Raw genomic sequence first — 27556 nt, forward strand, 5'->3', positions numbered from 1 at the left:
GAGAAAATGTGTCAGAGAGAATATTCGGGAGCAGGAGGCAGAAACACAGTCGAGAGGAGCCTTCATTCATTCATTCATTCATTCATTCAGACTGTGTACTTTATCCACCATGTCTGTGTACAACTCGTTCTTTGAGGACTCTTCGTTCCTGTGGACTTCTATCCTGTGCTCGGCTTTCAGCGTGTGGACTCTGGTTCAGGGTAAGCGGATATTTTAAACGTTACTCTGAGCTGCAGTTTAATAACATTTTATGAATCAAATCAGCCAAATTAACTATTATCAATTTTCCTTTGCCGTGTGGTATTATAAGCGATGACAGCTTTCAGCGAATTACTTTGACATTACATAATAATATATTAAATGTGATGATTCTCGGGTAACTTCTCCTCTAACGAGCGGTTTATTTTCGTGATTTTATTTTGATCCACCGAACAGTCTATAACTGTGAGTGTCATGTCTGTGTGTGAAGGTTTAAGGCCGATACTGAAGCCACACGAAGCAGAACCCTGAGTTTATCACAATGTAAACAGTAACCATGTTTGTTCTGTTTACACACGTGCTTAGCAACACTTCCGGTGACGCGATAACTGTGGCGATTCGGGGAAAACCAACATCTGGTTATCTGAAATAATGACGTATACATTAACTAAACATCCGGTTTGTCGCATGAAATGTTTTCAGAGACTCGTTTCGCGCAGTCCTTGCTGTGAAATTTACAGTTTGGAATGAGCCGCCATCTTGTTTCAGGCTCAAACCTGAATCACGTGATTTTCGTCCAATCAGGGCGGCTCTAATGTGCTGTGACCTAGTGTATGTGTGTAAATATATATTTCTATTTTTAACGTTAAATGAAATCGAATCAATTTACAAAAATTATTAATTAAAAATTTAAGTGGACTGGAATACATACATTAATAATATATGTTTCAAATTTAAAAAACGTGTAATCCCAAACAACAACCAATAAATATTTACACTTTAAACCGAACGAATGAAGCAAAGTCTAGATACTTATTATTCTTGTATAGCACTGAGCTCAGCTTAATCTCATCACAGTGGATATCAGGTGGAGAATGAAGCTAAACAAGTAAATAATGACAGGATTAAAATGAATAAATTAAAAAATAATGAATGAATGAATAATTATCCAGTATGATGATCAAATGCTTGGCTGGGTTGCAGAAGATTCACATTAATAGTTAGTTGTTTTAAAACGATTAACCTGTAGCCTCTTATGGAGCCCTCCTTTGTTTTACATAATCAGGTAGTTCATCTTGGCAGAGAAGGAATGTTTGATTTGTATTGTGGTTTCTTTTTTCATATTTTATTGATATTAAGTTGTATATGTTGTAATCATATTTAATTTTTTGGCAATTATGATTTTGATATTCCCAATGGAAATTTAGCATTCAAGTGTCCTTGCTCTAAGTTCCTAAACAAGGGGTTGATGACTTTGTCTTGTCTATTATTACTTTGACTTTATCAGAGTTACAACTAATGAATCACTGTTGTAGGTAATATTGGTCACTCTACATGATAACAGCACTCACAACCTGATATGATAAATTAAATATTACCTGAAAAAACTAATTCAATGAGTTTGAACTATTATTCTTAATTTTTTAAAAACAATATTAATATTCAAATTTTTTTTCATATTTTTCTTTTCACGATTCATGTTTTTGTCTATGGTTGCATTATAAACTCTGTTCAAACCTTTTCCAGTTTGATTGGACAGTTTAGTAAGTTGTGGATTTCTTTTTCCAGTTAATCTGATGTCCCTTGATAGAACACAGTGTCTTCTAGAAGTGTAGGAGTCACCTTCAGCAGCCATCGCGGTAACATGTCCACACTTTGAAATTTGTTACACTGAATTTAAAAAGTAACGATCAGTGCCTGCAAAAAATGCTATCAAGAAAGGAGGGCGAGCTAAACCACACTGTTTATGTTGAATGTTTTATATATGGACAATACACCCTTACTTTAGCAATTTTTATAATGAATCCAACTTAAAATAAGACAGTATTTATATTATCAGTGAAGAGACAACGTTTGGTCCTGTGTTTCATACACTGCACAGTTTCAGGACCGAGTGGTTAAACCTCAGCACTTAATAGCTTCACTTTAGCTTAATAGTTGCATTGTTTTTGCCACACAAACACCAGAAACTGCATCATACATAATTATAAATCTAGACACAGTCCCATGAATGTTTGTGCCCGCTATTACAGAAGTGTATATCTGTACAGTTTTTATACTCACCGTGAAAAGGGAACTTACACTAAGTAATTAGAGATTGCTTAATGTAAGCAGGTAACCTTAAAAAAGGAAAATATTGTTTTATTGATCAGAATTTGAATTCTCGTGAAGAGCCTTCTCTAAAGGCAAAAAGCAGATTTAAAACTAAGCAATGTATAATGAATATGTTGTTTATTCCTCCCTGTAGAATTAAACGGAGGGATTTCATATATTTATAAAAACAAAATAGTTTTACTAAGGATAAAAATTCATTCTAATCTCAAATGTCTTCAAATCTTTTACGTTTTTGAGCATTTATTGCTAAGATACAAAATGTAAATCTTACCTTATATTTTATACCAAAAGAGCTCAAAAGGGGAATAAATAAATGAAAAATAAACCCAGAAAACAACAAAGAAATGTAAAAAAAAAAAAAAGTAAAAAGCTTACGCTTAGAAAGAAAAGAGACTGGATTTCTTTAAGTTTCATGAAGCTGTCTCAGGAGTCCCAGGTTTTTTAAGCCATAGTGGGAGTTTTCCCTTAAGAGGGTTGTTGACACACTATTTATCATGTGCCTCATCACATGAGCCAAGATGTGAAAAAGAGTGTGGGTCATTATCACCACATGTTTCAGGTGAAACCGCTGTGAGACCTTGCCTCATCCTATCACGTGATCCATTGAAATCGACTGACGCAAGATGTGAGTGGGCGTTAAGGTGTCTGGGGAGGGATCTCAAAACTGGATTATAGATGGCAGAGAGTTGGTGTCGTAAACCCCCGCCTCTGTTCAAAGATGGTCGCTCACAGTGGACATAGATGGCGTCTTTCACTCCTCTTTCAAACCATCTGTCTTCTATGTCCAATGTGTGAACATGGATGACTGACAACTTACACAGATATAATGAACATTTAAATAAAGCTCAATCCAAGTATAATCCAGTGATACATTAATGAAATTAAAATATTTACTGTTTATAAGGCAGCAAAGCGTTTCTCTTTATTAAAGACACAAAGCTGAGCCTGACACATTTAATCTCATTACAAAGTTACAGGCAACAGTTCATCCTTGGGGGTGGGACATAAATATTAGATGGTAATCCAACCAAGACGATGAGATATTTCAGTCCAACAGAAATCAGCATTCTCTCTTTATAAAAAAAAATCACATATTTAAAAAAAAAAACAAAGTGCATGTTACATAACAAAAAGAACATGACTTTGTTTATTCCCCGAATCCAAACGTTCCTTACATAAACGCTTGAGTTGAAGACAGTAGGAATGGTTTTGGTTCTTCGAAGAGGTCTTCTCCAGGTCTAAATACTGACAGGAAGTCGCAGGTATTTCAGCTTCGAGGTGGTCCTGTGAGTCGCTGAGCCACCCTACCAACATGGTTTATTAAGAGCCAAAGTGCCACAGTGTGACCAGGATGTTCCAGGTGTTTCAAATAAGAGTTAAAGCATCTGCATGAACATAAAACGGGAAAAATAATTCTGGCAGCCTTTAACGCAAGGGCTTGAGACTACGATAATCTGGATGGCTGAAAACCTTCACAGATATGTCACTACTTCATTTAAACTGAAGGATTAAACAGTTCTTTTTACCAAATATACTGAGGAGTAGTTGTTTCGTTTAATTTGGTCCCAGAAACACTTCTGCGGTAACAGCACAAAGACTCATGGGGCTGTTAATGATCTTCAGGTCTTCACGGTGTAACTCTACAGGGGTCTGTGGGAATTCGGGAGGTTTAATTTTCAATATTTCCAGGTGAGGTTCTGGTGATTGGGTCAAATCTTCCAATCATCGCTGCTCCGGGTGATGATGTCATCCTGCCGTGTCACCTGGAGCCCATGTTCGATGTCCAGGGTATGACGGTGGAGTGGTCCAAACCCGACCTGAAGCCCAACCCGTCGGACCGGCTGAGCCGAGTGGAGTACGTTCACCTGTACAGGGACAGGCAGGAGGTTCCCGACATGAAGATGGCCTCGTACTTCAGGAGGACGGAGCTGTTCATGGACGACATGAAACACGGGAACATTTCACTGAAGATCCTGAACGTGTCGGAGGAAGACAACGGCAGATACAGATGTTTCATCCCCAAGCTGCAGAGCAGAGTGAAAGCTGCTGTTGTTGAACTTGTAGTCGGTGAGAAGATTTGTTCAATCCAAACTGAACTTTCAGACTTGGAATCATGCTTTGTGTATTATTTTAACTCATTTCCAAACTTTCAGTCTCATTTTATCAGCTTATTATAACTCTAGTGTTTATGGTCTTTTTAGATCCAAATTTTGCTAAAACCTCCACGACGGAGACGCCATTGCACTTCCAAACTCCAGATCCTCAGGACGTGACTCCAGCAAACGGTGAGAAGTCAAATTTTCTCTGTGTCACTTGTGTTTGGGTGACATTTTTTTGTCCATTTGTGGTAACCTTGTTTATTTCTCGTCTACGTCAGCAGGTCGATCCAGGGTCTCTGTGGTCGCCGTTGTCATCACCTTCATGTCGGTTCTGGTTGTCGTCGCTTTTTCTGCATGTTTCTCTCGCTGCCTTCATCAGAAATTAAATGTAAGTAAGAAACAAATAAAACACAAACATGTTGTTGCTTCCTGTTAGACTGACTCATTATTCAATTTCTTTCAACAGAAGCTTTCAGAAGGCAAAACGACCCAAAGCCAAGTATAACTATTCCAGGTGCCTTGCTAATGTTGGTGTTAATGGAGCTGAGACCATTTGAGATTTATCTTTTCTGGATCTTCACAGTCAAGTGGAAAATTTAAACCAGCAGCCACTGGGAGACACTCGGGCCAAGCAGCACTGAGGTCATCATAAAGGCAGTGGATTTTATTTATCGAGCTCATTTTCAAAGAAAAAGAACATTTAAGGATTTAAGGACTTCCTAGTCCCTTTAATGCAAGACTGAAGAAAACCTCCTCTGCTCAAGATGTAGAAGGATGAAGATCATATTTATTTTTATGGATTTATATTAACTTGAAGACTTAAAATTCTAACTTATTAAAGTTTTACACCTTACTGGTTAAGGACAAAGTAATTCTTCCTAAAAGCTACTAGTGATGGACAAATTAAAAGAGGAAGTCCTCCCTGAAATCGATTTGCTGCTTTATTTAGAAAGTTTTATTGGACATTTCCAGCTCAGTGTGTTGGAAAAAGATTTTTCTATCAGTGTGGATCTTGGAGATGCAGAAGATTGTAAAAACATCAACAGGATTTGATGTAACCATAAAGTTTGGAAACCACATTCAGGACTTTTTGTTTCTTCATGTTTACCAAATCAGTTTAATGCAAGTCTGAATCAAAACAGGTTGGTTATCGTGACACTGATGTAGAGAAAGTGTTTACTTACAAAGGCTGTCCTGGATGACATCATGTAACTGATTTTCACATGAGACTTTATGTTTTTAAACTAATTTATCAAATTTAGCTTGAAATTAGCTGGTGGGCAGATCTCTACGACAGAGTCAATGCATTTCCTAAGCTGACACAAAATTTTTGTTGTCGTTATCAGTGATGATTTCATTAACCAATAATTTCCATCATGTACATTTGAACTACCTCTGGTAAACGACACGGCTAGCTCCCATTCTCCTTGTTTCTCATGGAAATGCAACAAAATATCAGCGCTTATAGAAGAGTAGAGCAGACATGTGGACACGTTGATGCCAAGGAAAAGCAGACGCTTTGTGAACCGTGTGGGGCAACTCTCACACAAGCAGCACTTTATATGTTAGACAGTCAACTTTAGACTCAAAGATTTAGCTGCTTACTGGAAATGACTAAAACTACATCAAAATTTACTTTCAAAATTAACGATGACTGAGAGACTAATGCCTAGCTGTTATTTCATTCCTCTTTAACTGATGACCTCAGACAGATCCTTCACTGACTAATCTTATAACCACTCCCTGAACACCAAACGCCTGCAGGCAGGGCACCAAGATGTTGTTTGTGCTGGTTGTTGTTTATTGCTGCTTTTATAGTTTATAGCGGTTATTTTGTATTAAGAGTCACAATGTAGCTCCATGTACCTGCGCTCTGCATTATAAGCTCAAACATACCCAGCAAACATCCTGAGAGCCTCTCTCAGGTCAAAACTGACCATAGTACGATTGTTTCAGTCAACGAATTCTGTTTTTTTTTTTTTTAAACATGTCAGCCTGTCACAAGTATTGTCAATCAGTCAGTCAACCGAGTAGCATCAGAAACAGGCTCAGAAGTTTGTGTGTTCAATTCATGTTTTAGGCTTCATTGGACCAATTTTTTCTTTTTGTATATTTTGTTTTGTTATAATTGATTAAGGAAGAGTAGAACACAATTTTAGGACACAAAATTTCTTATCATAGAAAGCAACAACATCCAGGCCACGGATGTGCATTTTAGATCGAGGGCCATATACAGCCAACTGATCTTAAGGAACAGACTGGAACAGGTCAGAATGGAGTCTTTGGTGGGCCGATTCTGGACCCTGGGCCTTATGTTTCACTCCCTTGATCTAGGCGATGTTAAAGAGTAGATCAAAATGATGTCTGTAATGTCTACAACTTAGTTCAAATTTAAGTTTGGAACATTTTTTTTAACCAGGATAAAAAACAAACAAACAAAAAACAAGTTATTCAACATCAAAATGTTTGCTGGGTAGGTGAATATTTACAAAAAAAGGCCTTTATCTGCCTTTTATTATTTTTGCTTATTTTAATTTGTGTTTTTCGTTCCCTGCTTTAGCACTTTATTAACTGCACCTTACATTTATTTCAGCTCATTTGTCGTTAAGGCTTGACTTTCATTTTCTTTTGCTTTTGTGTAGAAACTTTGTACAAATGTTCCAGTTCTAATTAAAAGTGTTGCACGCCTCATCAAACTGGTCATATTTCATTACCACTGTTGTCTTATGTGTTTCACAGACTGAAAGAGCCACTGCTGCTGCACTGAATTAAACTTGTGTGTCTTTGTGTGTCTTTGTGCATCTGTTCTGTTGTGTACAGATGGATACTGGGACTGTTCACAGTTTTGAAGATTTTATATAAAGTTCATTCTCAGATGGATTTAAATAAAGTTATTTTTTATATGAATACAGTGACTGTGTGTGTGTACTCATATTCAATTCTCTACTCTCAGTGAATATCTATTTTAAAATCATTGGTCTCACACGTGCTTTTTTACACCATTTGAAGCAGAACCATCATCTGAAGCCTTGTTTTTTGGTATTTACATGTCCTGTACAGTTTCTCGCTCTGTGGCGAGCTAGTTTTCCTCGCTTTGCATGCAGTTTAAAGACAATCTGTGACCCTCCCTGCTTCCCTCACAGCCTCTATGGGGAAAACACTCATATTACTAATAAGACTTACAGTAAAATATCATTGCTCACAAGAGTGACACAACTCCTGTTTTTCCCATGCATTATAATTTTACTAAACTTTAGGCAACATTACAGAATAATGGATGAGAAAATGTGCGAGGGAGGATTAATGCTTGGGCGAGACAGTCTGGGAAGAATAGTTTCTTGTTTCACGTGGGTTTTTATTCCACATGACTCATTATTTTAAGATCTTTCGCTGATAATGTTTAGCACCTTCAGGCAACTGTTGTTGTGATTTGGTGCTATATAAAAAACATTGAACTGAACTGAACTGAGAAAATAATGAACTCAGTGTTTTACACTCATCTCCCTCAGTCATAATGTGACTCATATATTAGTTCAAATGGAACAGTAAGAATTTACTTTCATAAATTCAACCTCAAATTTAGCTTGGATCTAGCCTGGAGCTGTGGTCGGCTTCCCAAAAGAGAGTAAGCCTCTTGGCACTTCACAGAGTTTTATATGAGAATGTTCATCTTTCTATCCAGTTAAATCTTGTGGGGCGAAGCTTGTTTTGCAGACCCTGAGCTACGAGGTGGCCATGACGGATATCAGGTGCCAGTTATCGTGACTACAGCTGGCCCTGAACATTCCTTTATACTGATATATCTGAAGGTTTCTAATTATTCAATCAGTAAGAAGCTGAAGATTCTTTTAATCCCAAATAAAAATCAAACCCAACTAAACACACGTTTTTAGAAACACGAGACTAATTAAAAGCCACTCCAGTTACAAAATGAGGAAGAGTCAGACTGTGACAGCTAAAAGATTTACGGCATGAACACTGTGATTAAAACCTCCCCATTCACAGCCTGGATGTTCACATGAGCGGTAAGGAGGGGCTGCATCGTTTATTAGTAGGAGGCAGACCTGACTGCAGCTGTACAGAAGAAGAAGAAGAAGAAGATTTGCTTCTCTCAGCCACAGACTGTCTGAGCTTGCTCTCATCATGTGTGTCTACAAATCGCACTTTGAGGACTCTTTTTTCCCTTTTCCACTCTGGACTTTAATCCTGTGCTCGGCTTTCATCATCAGGACTCCTGTTCAAGGTAAATAATGATCTTAATTAAACGTTGCACAACAAATAACTTTAAGAAAGATGTCATAACATAATAGCTGTTTGGGCCAGATTGCCAGATTCAGTAGAGCCACTACTTCTTACTGTGCGTCACTGAAGGTGATGACAGGTAACTTCTGCATTCATGATGAGCAAAGTTTTTCTGTCAAGTTTGGTACTTTTATGGAGGTTTAATGTCAATAAACTTCAAACAATCAAAGATTAAAAACCGATGATTATCTGAAAATGTGTCGTGTCTTTGTGTCCTGATATCTAAGGAATTTACAGCTATCTGTGATAGAGACCTTCTTTCCAACTTAATAGCAACATTTAAAACATACAAAAGTCATAAAAGCACAAAAGTAAGTAATTGTCTTTTTAGAAAGAAAGTTTAGCTTTAGAACATGTGCATTTATGTATTATAAAGGACTCCAAGTATTGAATCTGAAGAAACCAAGAAAACTCCCTCACACATTCAAGCAGAGCTAAAAGCTTAAAAAAATACTGACTAAGATGAATGTGCACGTGTCTCATCTCAGATGAATCTGTAGCTGCTCAGAGATAGTCGCTCAGTTTGTTGGCTGGTCTCAGAGATGTGTGTGACTTATTTTCTTCAATATTTCAGTGTCACATCATTTAGGCTCCACATGACTCAACAGTTTAAGCGTGAAGTTTATATTTCTCCCAGAGGCAGCAGCTGTTATCAGTTTAAAATAAAAGTTTACGAGGCTGGAACCGCAAACTACTTTTCTACACAGTCATTTTTTTTTTTTTTTAACTCTTTATTTTGTACTTTTTCCTTTGTATTACATACGGACAAGACAATAATAATAATAACACAACAATCTACACAGTCATTTAACAGCTAACACTGTGTCTTCAGTCACAGTTGACAGCTGTTATTTAAAAGAGTTAAATGAATGAGCAACATCACAGAGTGTCTGTATTTACTGCACAGACTCCTATAATAACAGGTTATTTGCTGAGGTTAAAATCACACGTTAACAAAGGCAGTCCAGTCCAGTCTCGCTAATGTCAGGATGCTAACATGAGCTGTTCAGTGGTAAAAACAAAAAGGTGACCATGACACAGTTAAACGTAATTCAGTAGAAATCTTTATGCTCTTTATGAGGCTGCACCTCCCTGAGCCTGGTTCTGTCAGAGAAATCTTCCTGTTAAAATAAAGTTCTTTTTTTTATTACCAAGTGCTTTTTCTTAGAGGTTCTTTTGATTTCTCCGGATCACTGTAGAGTTTTCACTTTACAGTATAAAGTGGCAGAGCCAACTGTTGTTAGCGTTTATATCGTCAGTGTGTAACTCTACAGGGGTCTGTGGAGTTCAAGACGTTAAATTTTCCATATTTCCAGGTGAGGTTCTGGTGATTGGTTCAAATCTTCCAATCATCGCCGCTCCGGGTGATGATGTCATCCTGCCGTGTCACCTGGAGCCCATGTTCGATGTCCAGGGTCTGACGGTGGAGTGGTCCAAACCCGACCTGAAGCCCGACCCGTCGGACCGGCTGAGCCGAGTGGAGTACGTTCACCTGTACAGGGACAGGCAGGAGGTCCCCGACATGAAGATGGCCTCGTACTTCAGGAGGACGGAGCTGTTCATGGACGACATGAAACACGGGAACATTTCACTGAAGATCCTGAACGTGTCGGAGGAAGACAACGGCAGATACAGATGTTTCATCCCCAAGCTGCAGAGCAGAGTGAAAGCTGCTGTTGTTGAACTTGTAGTCGGTGAGAGGATTTGTTTTGGTACGTTTTTGTTTTCAACTCATTTCCAAACCTTAATGTGAACAGATCATGACTATATTATAGATCTAAAGTACGCTAAGACCTCTACAACAGAGAGTCCCGTGTATCCTAGAAACTTCAGAACTCCAGATCCTCGTGAGATGTCTCCAAGAAATAGTGAGATAACAACCCACATTTTCTCTGCATTGTTTTTGTTTGGGTGAGATTTTTTGTGTGGTGACCTTTTTTTCTTTTTTATTTATCAGCAGGTCGGTCCAGGGTCTTTCTGGTTGTCGTAGTTACTGCCTTTGTGTCGGTTGTGGCTGTGACTGCGTATTTCTCTCGCCGTCAAATAAAATGTATATCAGAAACAAACAAACACAAACATGTTGTTGTTTCTTCTGCCATCAGACTGACTTATTATTCAACTTCTTTCAACAGAAGCATCAAGGCGACAAAGTGACCCAAACCAACCATAACAATTCCAGGAGTTCAAAGGAGGGTTGGTGTTAATGGACCTGAGAGCATTGGAGATTTACCTTTTCTGGCTCTGCTGGATCCTGATAGTCAGGTTGGAGGTTCAAACCAGCAGCCACAGGAAGACACTTGGCCCAGCAGCACTGAGACCCTTCATAAGGTCACTTCTATAAACGGAGTCTGATTTAAACTTCGACCTCAGGTGAAGACTCAAGTGTTGTATCAGAAAAAACACAGCATGGGAAATCTGGATATCTAAACAGTAAATATATGAAACAAGCCACATGTAGGTTATTCTTTAAATTGGATTCAGATGCAGTGAAGTAGCCAGTCTAAAACCAATGGTTAAATTCTTTTCCATTCCTTGTCAGCAACATTATTTCGATCTAACCCTAATGATTGTTTAAAAACCAACATGTACACTGAGCTAATGCCAAGCAGGGGTGAAAATGCCCCAAACTGCAGTTCATCTACTCAAGTCAGCCCTCACAGACTGTCATGTTAAAAGCCAGCAGAAATCCACGTCTTCATAGCCAGCTACAAAAACAGTTTCAATTTCTATGGATGTGTTCATCCTCTATAATTGTACACTATATTTCTTGCAACTTTTAACTTTTGAGCTCAAAGGCTCATGTCGTTGCAGTTTTGTTCTTTGGTCCATCTCTTTCACCCTCTTTGTACTTTCTTTTTTCACTTGTAGCTCTCTGTCAAACACTGGAGGACTGCTTGGACTTCATTAGAGACCTGAAGTTCAGTCTGGAGATCAACACTTAGCAGGATAAGGAGCATTATTTATTACTGTCAGGTTTAATGTTCTCATTTATTTAAATTGTACATCTTGCTGGTCAAGGTCACCTTGAATCTTTCAGTAAGCTTCTGAATAACCTCCAGTGGACAAATTTAATCTAGGACCTGGCGTCCACATATGTGAACATCACATTTTGGGTTATTTTGAACAAAATACTCAATTTTGCTTTACAAGGGCCTGATATTCACTTACGAGGACATTATACTGCTACTGTTCTATTGAAATTTTAAATAAATATGCTCGTGTGTGGCTCTCATTTTTCTTAGAAACAAAAATCAGGTAAAGAAAAAATCTGGTAAGTCTTTGTTTTTACATTCATCGGGTCCCAATCAGCCCAAATATCAAAGAGAAATTAAAAATGCATGCTGTGGAAGAGTTCGGGTCTTAGGAGGTTAAATGGGAAAGTCCTTCATGGTTTTCACTGTGTTGAACTGAAATGAACATGCTGGTTTATTGGTCACAGTTTACTGGATATTTCCAACCCACAGCCTTGGAAAGACATTTTCAGTGGGAACAGTTCAGTCACACATCATGTGGAAGGACTGAAGTAGAAACTGAGTCGAAAAACATGTTGGAGACATTGAAGACTGGAAGGACACCAAAGACCTCTGAAGTACCAAAAACATAATTTATGGAGACTCTATTAATAGATTATACATTGGAATTAAAATTTTAATTAAAAATAGCTCAGTGATCATGAATCTAAATCAAACTTGGTCTCACTACTCCTTTTATTCATGGTTACCCTCAGACCCACCCTTTAGGGTGTGAACGGCCATGAACTGAAACTTGAAACTGCAGATATTCATTTGATGTTCTGGATCCGCCAACATGTAGACAGTGCAGCTCCATATTTATGCTGTTTGTTGTTTGTGCTGTTTATTTCTGCTGCCTTCTGTGAAACTTAAGCAAAAAAAAAAGTATTATATTATTATTTAATTATTGCCACGTTTGTGCTGTTTAATTTATTTCAAAGAATGTTCCTGTTTAATCTCAGAGCTGACTCTTTCTGCTGTTGTTCCAAATTAAAGTTGTTTGTGTTCTTTGTATTTCTGTTCAGTTGTGTATCTTTCATACATGACATTGATAATGCCCACAACCCTAAAAGGCTAGAAAAATGCAGCATGATGAGACTGAGGAACCAAACATTTATCCAGCAAAGACAAGAGCACTCAGAGTGATAAACTGTGCTGTGAGGACCTCTCCACTCCCATCAATATCACCTGAATCAGCAGAGCTTAAACACCGATACTCCGCGGGCACCCAAAGAGAGGGGCCCATAGCAACTGCACAAGCTGAGGGACAAGCAGACCTGAAACCCAAGAGGGACACCAGACTTGTGTGCCACAGCACACCCCCATTGGCACATGACAATCAGTTCCCCAAGGTGTCCACCTGAGCACCAGAGAGCCAGGCAAAGGGACAGGGGAGTGGACTCGAAGGCAGGACCCCAGGACTGTACCACACAGGTCCGCACAAAGCAAGGAGGAGATCAAGGCTAAGGGAAGGGAAAGAGAAAATAAGGGAAAAAAAAAAAAAGAGCCAAGTCAGAAAGTCTGAAAGGACCAGCAGCCTCCACTCCTCCCAGGTCCTCCCCAGAGTCAAGAGACAACATGTCTGTGTTGTTTCTGTTCTAAACTAATGTTTTCTTTCATTACAAAACCTCAATTAGTCAGTTTGACAGACATAAAATAATATTTTTGTACAAACAGGGTGAGTCTCAAAGGGACTATTAGCCTAAAACTTGGCATGTGTAGGTGGGTTGTGCAGTTTATGCCTAAAAAGGAAACACTCCACACCCAGTTGGAAGAAACTGGCCAAGTGGAGGATGAAAGAAGTAGTGGCAGGCCTAAAAAATATCTACAGCAGACTGAGCTGAAATAGGACCTGAGACGCAACTGTCTGTTGATCCAGCTACTGTTTCCTGAAGCCCTCATCAGATATGGTCTCAGTGGAAAGGTGGCTGTCAAGAAGCCATTAGGTAGGGAAACAGGCTGAAGCATGACAAACTACACAAGAACTGGACAAAAACAGATTCAATACATCTTGTGGAGTGATGACACCAAACTTGAAATGTTTGGTTTAAATCATTGTCAATATGCATGGAGGGGTGTCTGCAGTTATCTGTGAAACACGGTGGAGGCTCTACCATGGTTTGAAACTGCATTTCAGCCGGTGGTGTTGGAGACAGAGAATTACCATCAGATTTGGATCCACAATGTTAGACCACCTGGAAATCATCTGTCTGGTGCTGACAATTGACTATTAGTCATGGATTGGCCTCCCCCAAGGAAAATATCCTTCAAAAAGCCCGGAGAACAATTCGTGAAACTACTTAAAGGAAATAAAAGTGGCCCAAATTTCTTACTTTCCTCCAAAATATAAAAAAATGAAGGGTGACTCAGAACTTTTGAACAGTACTGTAGCAACTGCTTCCATGTGGAGTCGATTCTGCTTCCTTGCTTGCAGCAAATGTCTCTTCCCACAGGCCTCTGTGGAAAAACCTTGTATGATTACTAAGAATTACAGCTTATATCTGCTATAAACTATCATTACCCAGAGAGTGGTGCTTTTCCCATGCAACCTGATTCTGCAGTGTGTATTCAGTAAAGACTGTGTTTAGTGTGAGACACAGCCTGTGATGTTTTCATGGGTTGCTATAAATACAAAACTTTCTGTCACAGTGGATCAAATTTAATCTCTGACCCTGTTCTTTAGGGCTTTAGAAACTGACTCCATGTTTCATTTAGTTTGACCTTAAATGAGACTGAGCCCATAAACTTACCAGGACAACATTTACAAAGCTCGCTTCATGCTTCGTCACAGCTGACAGCCCGGTGTTGGAGGCGTGATGATTCAGGCACCTCACAGCTATTGAGTTCAACATCAACTTCTCTGTACGCCAAAGTATTATATTAAAGCTTGGCTGAAACTGGATCATCAGGGAAAGTGATCCCAAGCACAGCAGCAAATCTACACCACTGAAAGTGAAAAGAACCAAAATGCAGCAATGAGCCGGTCAGTCCAAACCTCAGCCTGACTCAAATACTGTTGTGGGACCTTCAGAGAGCTGTGCATGAACAAATACTTGCATGTCAGGATGTAAAGATGACCCATAAAATCATACCAAAACTATTACATCAAGTTAATCCTACTATGTGTGGTACTGAATAAGAGTCTGTGCTCAGTTTTTTGCAGGACTGCTTCTGTAGTTTGACTTATTTTCTATTAAATAAACAACAACAAGGCATAATATGTGCTTTTGTTTATTTGAGGTTTTATATAAAAAAAAAATTTAAGAGCTTTTTTATTTTTTGTATGTCCTGTTATGTAACCCTCAGAATGGACAGCGTATGTACTCTCTGTTCAGTGGGTGTATTTAGTCAGACATAAATACTGTCACAGCTCGACTGTGGAGGCAGGATAAGGGAGTAACTTAGAAACTTTATTTACAAAAACAGAAATCATTTACAAAACCAAGAGAAACAACACAAAAACAAACACATAGTGCCTGGATGGCCCATAAATGTGGCTTTAAACAGGAGGCAATGACACACATTAGAAAAAACAGATAAAAACATGTGTGGCACACTGTACCATTAAACAGTAAAGGAACTTTACTCCACACTGACTCATTTAAAAATACACACTGGTGTCTTTGGGATCATCTGATTGTGTTGGCATCAACAAATCAACAATCACGACCTTCTAACCATCCATCAGCTTTGACAGAGATACAGTCGACGCCCAAAGAAGAACCACAAAACCAAATGCACAAGAGGAAGGTCACATCAACAGGAAGTTCCACATTTTATATTTCTGAACATCTTTTCATGTCCTCTGGCTCTTTGCTGTGCTGTAAACACAACCTGCTTTATCCTGGTGTCATAGCAGCAGATTGCTCTGTAGCTCCCTCTAGTGGGAAAACCGAATGTAATGTGTTAACCTGGAAGTTAACTGCTGATGTGATTTGATGCTGCATAAAGAAAAGTGAAATGAATTGTCAGCAGATAATCAAAAACAAAAAAGTAACTGAAAGTGAAACGCAATTAAAAACATCATGAGTTTGGACTTTTCTATCATCTGATCGTCTCTGTGGGTCATTGCATCTGTAAACACCAGAGCTGGAAAAGTTTGAATGACTTCTGATAAAACTTTCAGGGATTCAGAGTGGTTTACTTTACTGTTTGATGGTTTACTGATGGAAAACTAACAAAAAAGAGTTAAACTTTATGATTCTTACAAGTGTGGTGTGTATCGTTAACATATAGAAAGTACATTTAAAATAGGATGTCAGTTTTGACCTCTGACCTCACTTTTACATTTCACATCTGTCTTTCTTTCACGTTGACCCCAAAATGTGTTAAATCTTTAAAGTATTGTCAGGAGAATGAATGAGTTAGTTATAAATATAATGCAGTACAATATTACATAATAAGTTCAAGTCATTAATGTCCATTTATTTTCACATACTTATTATCCTACTCCAGTGTAATGTTATATAAAAATACACTATTCTTGCTTAAAAGTAAGCACTGCACAAACAGCGAGCTGCCTGAGGTTTGTGCTCTCAGAGAGCTTCTTGTTCTTTAGTTTTCACTGCTGGTTAAGGCTGACTGTGCCGTACTCTGAGTCTCTGTTTCCTGGTTTTCCTCGCCCTCTTTGATCACCTCACTCATGTCAACAGCAGATGTGTCGTCTTCCAGCTGTTCTGATGGCGGCTCTTCTTTTATTTCTTTGTTCTCGGTGTCGTCACCACGAGCTCTGCTGCGTTTTTGTTTCATTGTTTTCAGCTCAGTTTCATTCACCTTGGTGTCTAAACACAGAAAGGAAAAGTGTCATACATATACATGTGTTTGTGTGTTTGAATACAGCTTTCCTATTGAAATTTTTATGTGACCATAAAATACCTGTAACTGTGTGGGAACATTAAAATAAAAGTACGCATTAGTCAGAGCAATTATCATGCGTTTGTTGATTTATATTCCTGTTTAACCCCACTGACACTCCCTCTGGTCCCTCCTGCTGGTTAAGATCCTGTAATGTCTGTGAAGGTTCTCAGTCATCCAGGTCATCGTAGTCAAAGGAGCTTGCAAAGAAAAGCGTCTGGACTTCTTTAAGTTGCTTGAAGACGTTTCATCTCTCATCCGAGAAGCTTCTTCAGTTCTAAGGTCAAATGGTGGAGAGTCCCAGATATAAACCTAGTGGGAGTTTCCCCCCACAGAGGGACAAATGGACCCCCTGATGATCCTCTAATCACCTGAGCCAAGGTGTGAAACTGGGTGTGGGCTCCAATCAGCCAGAGTTTTGGGTGAGTTCATTGTGAAACCTGGCCCCACCTTATCATGCAAGGTGGGGCCTTAAAGAAGTCCAGACGCTTTTCTTTGCAAGATCCTGTAATGTTACATTCATCCCTGAACCACAGTGTAAAAATACTGAGCAATCATAAACTGGAAACTGAGCAGTGTGAGAATAAAATATTCATTCAGGTAAGATAATGCTGAAATGATCACTTGTTAATTTCCAAAGTCCAGAGCAGCATTACTGTCCATGAACGAACATATTCAGACTCCTATAAAGGGAAACAAAGCTGACACTGTGCTCAGTTTAGTCTCAGAAATTCAGCCTTTGAAACTCCAGAAAAAATAGAGAAGGGAAACAAACGTGTGACGCACCAGGTTTTTTTGATAGCATGAAATTCCAAACGAAAGCGATAGCAGCGCCAACGTACAGCAGGCCAATGATCACGATGATGAAAGTGGCCGATGGTTCCTTCCTGACAGCAGAGCCTTAAAAGATAAAGAAATAGAAGAATATTCCTGTAAAACTAGCTCTGATTTGGTTCAAACTGCACATGATGAGGGTGAAATAATAAAATAGTTTGTTTCTGAATGTGAGTCATACCTGGAACATGTATGTGTGTCTCTCTGCTCTGGTTGGTGTTCCTCTGTTGGACTCTGCAGGTGATGTTGTTGCTGTGTCTCTTCTCCACAGTCACTCTGCTGCTGACAGTATAGAGGTCATCAGGACCTCTGAGGGTCTCTGTAGGTCCAGCAGAGAGGAGGTTTCCATCACCGTCCAACCACAGCAGCTCAGGCTCTGGATACCGGCCTGCAGACTCACACTGTAACACCACCCTGCTGCTGACATTTGACATCACCTTTATGACGGGTGTAGAGACTGACCCTGAGGAAGGGAGACGAGAGAAACCACTGAGCCATTGCATGCAGGGTAATTGGATAGACCTTTTTCAAAGCTTTTTCTTTAATTTCACCTCATTCTTCACAGTAAAAAAAGAGTTTGATGTCTCTAGATGCTTCTATAATTAGTAAAATCCATTTTTTAAAATAAAAATATTACCATTGTTACCCTGTGTTACGCCTCCAGCAGAATTGGTCTTTTAGGGTTCATATGCAAAAAAAAAGCCAGTTTTTGTCTCACACACTGAAACTTCTCCACTCCGTAGAGCTTTATAAGACGGGTCCTGGATGATATGATGAAGAGCAAGATGTTCATGACTGAGATTCTAAAAAGTGCCAAACAACTGCTCACAGGTCTGTTCACTCGTTTGAGGCTGAAGAGATATGCCAGAGAAGCAGAGGCCTGGAGAGTAAATAGGCTGCTCTCCAAATATTAGTCCAAGGTGTACTCTCAGCTTCAAGAGAAGACTAGAACAAGGTCTGCAAGAACATCTGGGAGAAGGGCACATCACACAACACTAACAGCAAGTGGGTGGTGGACCTAAGAGTAGACCACAGAGAGTCAGTCAACATCAGAAATGCAGACAACTAACAATGAGTCTCCAGAATGAAGAGCTGGACAGCATCAGGACCTGACATGTTTTATACATACTATTTCATAACAGTCATAAGATACTCAGATGCAGTAACAAAATCATCACATGAGAAGATATATGTGACTGATGTAAAGACAGATACAGATTATTATGCGTGCAGGATTCCACCCAAAGTCCAGCATCCTGATGCTCTATGAGCAACAGAGAAATCGTGAGAATTCATGTGGCAGAACCACAATCCAGGATTAAACACGAACAATCCATGAATACATCAGGAAAAAGCCCCCCTGAGATCAGCTGCTTCAAGACTCCATCAGCTAGCTGAAGAGGACAATGAGGAGGAACAGGACAGAAACTGTCATGGACGACCAAACACCTGCATGGGATGTACCATCGACAGATTGAGGAAATGGCTGGTATCAAGAAATCCTACCAGTGGTTGGAAAAGACCACCTTACAGGACTGTACAGAGGCTCTGATCATGGCAGCACAAGAAGAGGCCCTAAGATCAGATCCATAGAGCTAAGACTCTACCACAGCCAACAGGACCAGAGCTACAGGCTGCCCCAAGGTGTCCCAGAGACTATCTGACACATAGCAACATGAGGTAAGGTACAAGCTGGGAATGAGCACAACCAAGTGTCTGAGATAGTGTACAGGAACATCAGAGGTTTACCTCTGCAGAAGAGAAGTGTTAGAAGCACCAAAACAGAAGTGACAGCTGACGGTCTCCAGAAGATCTCCTGAAGAGACATCCTTCGCTTCTTATCTGAAAGTCAAAACAAAAGGCTTTTACTCTCTTCAGCTCTCAGTGAAGCATGCTAACGGTCTGATATTGTGGAAACTGATTCGGTAATATAGTTATTTCTAGAAAAAAAAACTTCCCTTTTACGTCCATTCTAAATTTGTTTTCTATTTTGTAATGAGTGATGTTCAGTCTTTATAAAAAACAAAACAAAATAAAGGTCATTCAAAAGATCATCATTACTGCATTTAATGAAAAGATATGATCAAAATTATTCATCAGAGATTTGGGAAATTTTTTTGTCAGTTCAAACAAAATGATTGAAGTAAACACAACAACACGTGTCTGAACTTTCGCTAAGTGAGCGCTCAAACACATTTTAAAGTTGTTTGTTTCTGAAATGTCACTCCTGGGTGAGGTTAGGAATGTTGACCGACCAGTAAACCAACAGCTTACAGTTTTCTCTCAGGCCACATCTCTGCAGACGCTGCACCAGTCTGTCGATCCACTCTCACTGCACTGCTATAAATAGAACGTTGAGATACTTGAACTTGTCCACTTAGGTGTTAATTTTCATTCCTCTCTCTCAACACTTAACTGCAATCTGCCGCAGAACGGAGGCTGAAACTGTCTGTAAATATTATAATCAGAACTGTGACATGTTTCCAGCAATGGAAAGGTTTCAGACCCTCGCTTAGACATCAACACTGGGCCTGAAACCCCACAGTCTCAGAGGTTACATGATGCACAAACCCTGTTTTATTTTTGATTCAATATGAACTTATCTTCATATGAATATAAGTTCAAAATAAAGTTCAACATGGACTGATGAGAACATATTTTATGTCTTTCTTTAGTCATCGAAATATGACTAAAATATGTCATATATGATTGGTCGTCCCTCCCTGAGTCTGCTTCTACAACAGGTTTTCTTCTTCTCCCTGTCACCAAGTGCTTGCTCATAGTGGATCGCCGGGGTTTGTCTGTATTATTGTAGAGTCTTAACCTCACAATATAAAGTGCATTGAGGTGACTGCTTAAATTAATTAATAAGTAAATCAAATTAAATTAGACACACATCTTTCATGCTTTTGTTCATTGCCATAGAACACATTAGCATCTGTCTTTCACCACTTGCCCTAATACTTCTGTTTCATCACAGACCTCCACCCAGAGAGTGAAAAGCAGACATCAGCCTGTTATGGTGTCACTGGGATGTTGTAGGGCGTCAAATTGAAAAAATAAAAAGTGTGTCGTATGGCTCTCTCCACGCCTTTTCATATGATATATTACTCAAGATGGTTTCTTGAAATAATTTTCCAAGGTTAACTTTGACTTTGGGTGCAAGAACAATAAAGGTCAAGGTTTAAATGTTTAGCCAGCCTAGCTACTCATGACCCTGAAGGCCTAGTTTATTGTGGCAAAGTTTGAAGACGATGCATTTTGAAAACTGTGAACGGTGGACTATCAAACAGACAGAGCTGATTAATCTCACATTAATAATGGTAATAAAAAACAAACAAATGTAAAACAGTCTGTGCTCATATTGCACGAGAGCACAGAGGGACACCGGTTTGCATCTTGTATCAGTAAGCCTACATATGGAAAGATTTATTGTCCACTTAGGTGTTTCCACAATATCACACTGACACAACATGAAGCGAGACCATAGAGTGTAACTTTAACAAATGTAAATGTAAGATGTGCATATTTAGAGTTGCTTTTAATTTAATGACGACCTCATGAGCTCGGATCAAGGATCGTGGCTCGTGTTAACAATGATGTCACAGTTCGACACAGGCAAGTGTGTACTCTGTATAATGTGATTTCTTTGTATGATTTTAGGTTAAATAAACAAACCTGATCCACCTTCAATCAGTGGAAACAGTTGAGTTGCTGAATTTGAACCAAGACGAGCAAAAATAACAACGTAAGCGTGGGAATCTGACTCCACCCCAGGACGCTCTGTAAAGCAACAGGGTGGTTTTATAGGGTGGGTTTGTGTGTTATTCAGGGCGCTAATAAAAGAAAAATATCTGGAAAAAGAAACAGTTCTGTGTTTTGTGTCTTTTTGACAAATTACTTCTAGTAAAAATCAAAGTAATGTGGACAGAAAGTCTGACTTCATAAGACAAAATTTGTTGTTAAGACCATAACTCATCTTTAAATATCGTTTTTAGAACATGTTTGTTTATGATGCTGCTAATGCTGAAACATGTCCGCTGTGTTCACCTGTTCATCGGTCTGCTAAAGCTGGACGTGCACCATGACACTCACCAGGAACTCTACAGCGAAACAGAGACACACAGACACATTATTATATATTAAAAAAGGCTTACCGCAGTGGTGCAGACTGTAACTCCTGTTGTCCTGAGTTTTACAGTAAATCGGTCGTTATAAAGTCGTTATGAGAGTTTGTTGGAGCTCAGCAGAGATAAAAAACCAGCAGAAAGGCAGCGCGTCATCGTCTTTGGGCTCTGCTGTGGTCAAACTGGTTGCTCTGGTAAGTTGGCATCAGATTCTGAAGGAAACAAGTTTTTACTTGTCTTAACTGCACAGCCTGGCTTCAGATTACACAAACTGTGAAGCGTTACTAACAGAGACTGCTGCAGGTCACAAATCTCACAGATGACACACTTACTGATCAGTGTGTTTTGTGTCTGATAATAAAACTATTAAATCCAGTGATTGCCGTCTCTGTCTTACACTGTGAGTCTGTTACCTGTGAGAGTGACCCAGCGTGCGTCACACTCTGATCGCCCTCGCTGTAATCACACCAGAGTTTCAGATCCAGCTGAACATTCTGCTGAACTGAAAGAAAAACTGCAAAACTAAACCTCTGTACACATGGACATCATACACACCGCGTATTTTAATATTGCATGCAAATACTGTACATCTTGTAATTGGTGTGTGTGTGTGTGTGTGTGTGTGTGTGTGTGTGTGTGTGTGTGTGTGTGTGTGTGTGTGTATTGTATATACAAATACATCTACACACATAGTTTACACTTTGGATTATTTTCTAAACTTCATTTCATTATGTTGTACACTTTTCAAAGACACTACATGAATCTAATCTAATCCAGGCTGTTGCTCTTCACTCTGAGAATTTTGTCACTTCCAAACAATCTGAAGTCTTTCTGCAGTGGAAAGTGGAAGCTTGCTGCCGACCTCTCACACCTCAGTCCTTCATCAGACAGCTGTACTTTGGAGAGAGTCAGTGAGACGTCTCCATGCTTCAGTTTATTAAAAATGCCGGTCGCACGCAAACGTCACAGTGAGATTTCCGTTAACGTCGTCAGGTCATGGGACTTCATAACGCTCCAGGGCTCAGTTAACCCCACCCAGATTGCAGTAGGCGGAGACTGTTACTACGTATATATAAAAAGGGTGATCGGCTCATTCGTTCATTCAGAGCGAAGCAGGCAGGGACTGATCAGACTACAGATTTCCAAAAAACTCTCTTCAGTCAGAAAACGGAACTTTTAATCATCGATCATGTCTCTGAACAACTTCTACTTTAAGGACTCTTTCTTTTTCTCACTCCGGACTTTTCTCCTGTGCTCGGCTTTGTCCGTCTGGTCTCCTGTACAAGGTAAGCCGACGTGTCCAGCTTCTAGCTGCGTGTTAGTGCAGATTACAGTGAATTTTAATGAAAAACTGGCGGATGTGAATAAGCTGAAATGACTGTTATCAGCTGTGCTGTGTTGTCCGTCACTAACAGTGTGACAGCTGTCAGTGAGTTACTTTAAAACCGGAAGAAGCTTAAAACAAGAAGATAGTCAGAACCTGCCTGACAGTGTGAGGTTTGTTTATAACGGACACGATGGCGATGATTCACCGAGCAGGTCTACGACGCGGTTATAAGTCGTGTGTTTGTCAGAGGAGAGAAAGACAGTTACTACAGCTCACCGAATGTTGTGTTTTTGTAAAGTGATTGCTTTACTAAACGTACAAGCTTTTAACTGATAATTAGGCATTGGCAGTGACGATCACAGCGACCCTAGGTCGATCTGATCTCAAAGACAAGAAGGTCACAACAAAAACTCCAAACAGGGATGATGCAGAGAAGAGTTGGACTGTTTTCTCACCATTTGTTGGAGTCGTGTCCTGAGGATCTGGAGTTTGCAGCGGCGTCTCTGTCGTTGAGGTTTTAGCAAAGTTTGAATCTAAAAGACAAAACAGTCAAAATCTGTTATTAAAATTAGGCTGAAAGTTTGTATTGAGAAAAAAAACAACTTTGAGTTTGGAACCACAAACATCAACAAAACAAATCTTCTCACCGACTATGTTGACATAAGAAGAGAAAATGCTCAATTATGGAGACAGGCAAATGGTTCATTTATGTTTGATGTGTGGTTTCCATTTGTGTGGCTGTTAATAAAGTTAGCGCGCTCTAGGGGGCGTATGCGTTCATCAAAATGGCCGAAGGCTGATGTGTGTTTATTCCTCCCCAAATATCGTCGGTGAAGTTTGCCATGCACGTCAGATTTTCCTGCGCATTTTCATACCTCTGCAGACTACAAGTTCAACAACAGCAGCTTTCACTCTGCTCTGCAGCTTGGGGATGAAACATCTGTATCTGCCGTTGTCTTCCTCCGACACGTTCAGGATCTTCAGTGAAATGTTCCCGTGTTTCATGTCGTCCATGAACAGCTCCGTCCTCCTGAAGTACGAGGCCATCTTCATGTCGGGGACCTGTTTTTATTTTATTTTGTTTATTTTTTTTTATCCCAAAAATAGTCAAATATACAGTTAAATAAAAGTGTAATGTAATTTGAAGCATGTCTGTGTCTTGAAACGTAAGTTTTTGTTTATTTATTTTTTCCATCTGCAGCCTGAATGTGAAAATGAAGAAGAAGCAGCTTTTGATCTTCACAGACTGTTAAGAAGACGTCATCATGGATGTCATGCCTTTCTTCATGGTCCCACTATCGACTCTCATCCTCCACTTGGGTTCAGTTAAAGGTAAATATGGTTTTCGGAAGGAAAAACTCCATTTTAACAGGTAGAAACTCCTTCAGGAGAGCAGCGATCAGCAAACAAAATGCAGAGACAAGCAATGGAAAATTATGAAACTTAGCTGGATATTAAAATTCCAAGTTCCTCTGTGCTCTCCAGGTGGGCTGCTCAGGAGGTAGAGCAGGTCCTCGATCAATCGGAAGTAGAATCTGCAAAATATGCCAGATATTCTTGGACACGATATTAACCTTGAGTTGCTCTCCGATGCATCCATCAAAGTGTGAATGTTCGAGTACAAAAGTGCTGTATAAGAAGTAAATGCAAATCCAATGTTAAAACCTATGATTTATGGTTTGGAGATGGTGTTGCTGACAAGAAACAGGAGGCAGAGCTGAAGAAGCTCAGATTTTCATTTGATGTGATCAGAATGGAAAGATCAGAAATGAGTCTGAGGGACGGCTCAGGTTTGAAGATGCAGTTAGAGAGGCAAACCTGAGATGGTTTAGACGTGTGCAGAGGAGAGACAGTGGATCACTGGATGTTGTAAGATGTTGCTGCCAAGCAGGAGGATGTATTTAGTGCGTTGGACACAAAATGTTGGAAATTTCTGATGTTGTTTAAAGTTGTGAGTGTGTCTGCTCCTCTCTGTCTCCTCAACAGGATCATTTGTAGTGGATGTGACACAGAGCTCCTATCAGGCAGAGGAGAACCACAACATCTCACTGGAGTGGACGTTCACCACCAAAGCAGACACGTCCCTCTCAGCACTGAAGGTCTTCTGTATCCTGAATAATGGCCATAAATACTGGACTTTTTATCATCTTTATTATGGTGTCGAGTTCTCAGAGGATCAGGACAAAAAGTTTTCAGGACGAGTCCAGAGTGACAAAGACTCCCTCAGAGAAGGACGAATCAGACTCCAGCTGTCCAGACTCAGGACTGAGGACTCGGGTCTGTACCTGTGTGAGGTGGACACAGGTTATGGCCGCGGCTACAACAGCTGCAGAGTCACCGTCTCTGGTAAGACAATTCATTTATACACATGTGATCACTGTGATCTTAGTCTGGAACCTGAGATAAGAATATATTTATAAATCTAACATTGTGTCAAACACTTGCCTTCTTTTTGTTAACAATCTAACAAAAAGAAGAGTTTTGTCTCTTTGATAGTTTCCACAGCTGTACTGAGGGTTAAATTTCTTTGCACCCACATATTGTGTTCAGATGTTTACATCCACTCATCTTCATGTGCTTGAATGCGATGGTAATTTGGGGCATTTAATGGTTTCTTTCAACTCTACAGTGTTTGTCTTTGATGATTAAACAATAGCTGGGCACAAGTTTGAGTTTATTTGGATCTTCAGTAAACAAACTGTACAAAGACTCAAAGATCTGTTTGATCTGTAAGAAAAAGAGCAGCGTGTTGTTGTGTGACTGCAAGTTTGTGCCATCACTGTGTGAACTGCTTACAATGTGACGATAATTTAAAAATAAATTCATGTTGTCCTGTTAACCTTTTTATTGACTTTAAATGACATTCAGTTTATTTAAAGACATTTCACCACTCTGTTTCTTACGTCTTATATTTTTATCAACTGATTATGTCTCGACTGATTTTTGTGGTTTTCTAGATCCAAACTTTGCTAAAACCTCGATGATAGAGACGTCGCTTCAAACTCCAGATCATCAGGACACGACTCCAGCAAATGGTGAGAAAACAGTCCAACTTTACTCTGCATCATTCCTGTTTGGGTTTTTGTGGTGACCTTGTTGTTTTTTTTCTATTTCCGCAGGTCGATCCAGGGTTCCTGTGGTCGTCACTGTCATCGCTTTTATAATCGTTATAGCTGTTGCTGGTCTTGCTGTACATTTTTCCTGCCAACATCAGAATCGAACTGTAAGAAAGAAAGAAACAAACATGTTGTTGCTTCTTGTGCCGTCAGACTGACTCATTATTCTCCTTCTTTCAACAGAAGCATCCAGAGGATGATGAGACACAAAAACAACCACTACCAGTCTAGCTGCCTTGCTCAAAGGAACATTGGTGTTAATGAAACTGAGGGTTTTTTCTTTTATCTTTGCTGGATCTTCAGTCAGGTTGGGAGTTCAAACCTGCAACCACAGGGAGACAGTCAGGCCCAGCTGAGATCATCATATTGACTCTTCTAAAATTTAATCTACACTAAAACTTTGCAGCTCTGAGATGCAGCTGAACCCTCCAAACTGCAACAGCACAAGAATCGGTGAGAAACCAGTCCAACTTGTCTCTGCATCGTTTATGTTTGTATGAGTTTTTGTGGTAATCTTGTTTTTCTGTTTGGTTTTTTTATTTTAATTTTACATCAGCAGGTCTGTCCAGGGTCAACCTCTTCCTGATAATTTCCACCTCGGTTGTCGCTGCTCTTGCTGCATATTTTTCTCAACGCCTTCATCAGGAACTAAAAGCAAGTCTGACGCAGACAAACACGGACATGTTGTGCTGTCAGACTGACTTCAGACTGATTTATTGTTTTGTTCGTCTTTGATGTGTGAAGTTGCCTTTTTTTGCTTTTGCTCGTCTGTATAAACTTTGTTGTGTCATCAGTGATGTCATTACATGTGTTTTATTACTATTGTTGTATTTTATTCATTTATTGTTTTTATTTATTTTCTGTTTCTTTTGCAGTCAAACTCTTTTTGTTGTGGCACTGAATGAAAGTTCTGTGTTTGAATTTTTTGAACATGTGTTGTGTTTCAGGGATATTTAAATGCACTACAGGCGTATTCAGCTGAAGTAATATGGATATTCATTTTAATACAATAAGAGAGCTCATCTTACTGTTTTTTCTTTCCCCAAAATGTTCTTTACTAAACCGTAAAATCAGTAAATGGTCAGCATGATGGTCAATGTGTTGATTTAGTGGTTAGTAGCTACTGTTGCCTCACAGCGAAAAGGTTGCTGGTTGAGAAACGTGCTTCTTGAGTTCATTAGTTATTCTAAATTGTGAGGAAACTAAAGTGCTCAGATTAAAGTGTTGCATGAAGACAAAATCTGATTTGTAGTTAGAAACACTTTGAGTGGGCAGTAAGACTGAAATCAATGCTCATGTGATCCACCTGAGCTGCCACTTTTGTTTTGTGTTCTAACTGTTAATGCTTAATTAATACTGATTATTATGAATGATAGTTATAAGACAGCAGTGAAGACAGAGTTTAACAGCTGTAATGGTTTTACATGGTCATAGAATAAATTATAACTGAATGTTTTTCACGTTTGATCAAATATATTTAAATCATTATAGGGCTATGTTATGTACGCCACAGGTAGGCTGCATGTTTGTCCTGCGATTCTTTTTTTCTTTTTTCTTTTTTTTTTCTTTTTTT

At 39.4% G+C, this 27556-nt stretch overlaps 4 protein-coding genes across 9 annotated transcripts; 3 read left to right on the plus strand and 1 right to left on the minus strand.

Moving 5' to 3' along the window:
• Positions 1-70: 70 nt before the first annotated feature.
• Positions 71-7319, plus strand: LOC147334705 (myelin-oligodendrocyte glycoprotein-like). Of its 2 annotated transcripts, none has more exons than XM_086274224.1 (5): positions 71-200; positions 4003-4380; positions 4515-4598; positions 4691-4800; positions 4879-7319. In XM_086274224.1, exons 1-5 carry the CDS (start codon positions 110-112, stop codon positions 4915-4917), a joined length of 702 nt encoding a protein of 233 aa, XP_086130350.1. In that variant the 5' UTR covers positions 71-109; the 3' UTR covers positions 4918-7319. The 2 variants fall into 2 exon arrangements, with proteins under 2 accessions (XP_086130350.1, XP_086130360.1); XM_086274234.1 differs by having other exon boundaries at positions 4694-4800.
• On the plus strand, positions 74-27142 carry LOC147334706 (programmed cell death 1 ligand 1-like). Its single transcript, XM_086274477.1, has 7 exons — positions 74-200; positions 24069-24199; positions 24854-25213; positions 25825-25902; positions 25987-26090; positions 26167-26436; positions 26540-27142. The coding sequence occupies exons 2-6, from the start codon at positions 24133-24135 to the stop codon at positions 26212-26214; spliced, it is 657 nt and encodes a 218-aa protein (XP_086130603.1). The 5' UTR covers positions 74-200; positions 24069-24132; the 3' UTR covers positions 26215-26436; positions 26540-27142.
• On the plus strand, positions 8473-12706 carry LOC147334707 (myelin-oligodendrocyte glycoprotein-like). 4 transcript variants are annotated; one of them, XR_015126351.1, is made up of 6 exons: positions 8475-8655; positions 10031-10408; positions 10490-10582; positions 10672-10764; positions 10847-11084; positions 11583-12706. XR_015126351.1 is itself a non-coding variant. In XM_086274274.1 (5 exons), coding segments are annotated over exons 1-5 (663 nt in total). In that variant the 5' UTR covers positions 8473-8555; the 3' UTR covers positions 10849-12706. The 4 variants fall into 4 exon arrangements, 3 of the variants coding, with proteins under 3 accessions (XP_086130400.1, XP_086130391.1, XP_086130405.1); XM_086274274.1 differs by having other exon boundaries at positions 8473-8655; positions 10675-10764; positions 10847-12706; XM_086274265.1 differs by having other exon boundaries at positions 10847-12706.
• LOC147334708 (butyrophilin subfamily 1 member A1-like) lies at positions 15033-21695 on the minus strand. 2 transcript variants are annotated; one of them, XM_086274246.1, is made up of 5 exons: positions 21571-21695; positions 19163-19255; positions 17595-17876; positions 17366-17479; positions 15033-16506 (listed from the first exon to the last, which is right to left on the minus strand). In XM_086274246.1, exons 2-5 carry the CDS (start codon positions 19239-19241, stop codon positions 16280-16282), a joined length of 702 nt encoding a protein of 233 aa, XP_086130372.1. In that variant the 5' UTR covers positions 19242-19255; positions 21571-21695; the 3' UTR covers positions 15033-16279. The 2 variants fall into 2 exon arrangements, with proteins under 2 accessions (XP_086130372.1, XP_086130380.1); XM_086274254.1 differs by lacking the exon at positions 21571-21695 and adding an exon at positions 19688-19715.
• Positions 27143-27556: the final 414 nt, after the last annotated feature.

This window comes from Aulonocara sp. 'chitande type north' Nkhata Bay, linkage group LG3, assembly GCF_057382095.1.
Source record: "Aulonocara sp. 'chitande type north' Nkhata Bay isolate Kocher_YH1m ecotype deep benthic linkage group LG3, A_spYH_male_GT1.1, whole genome shotgun sequence".
Lineage (NCBI taxonomy): Eukaryota > Metazoa > Chordata > Actinopteri > Cichliformes > Cichlidae > Aulonocara > Aulonocara sp. 'chitande type north' Nkhata Bay.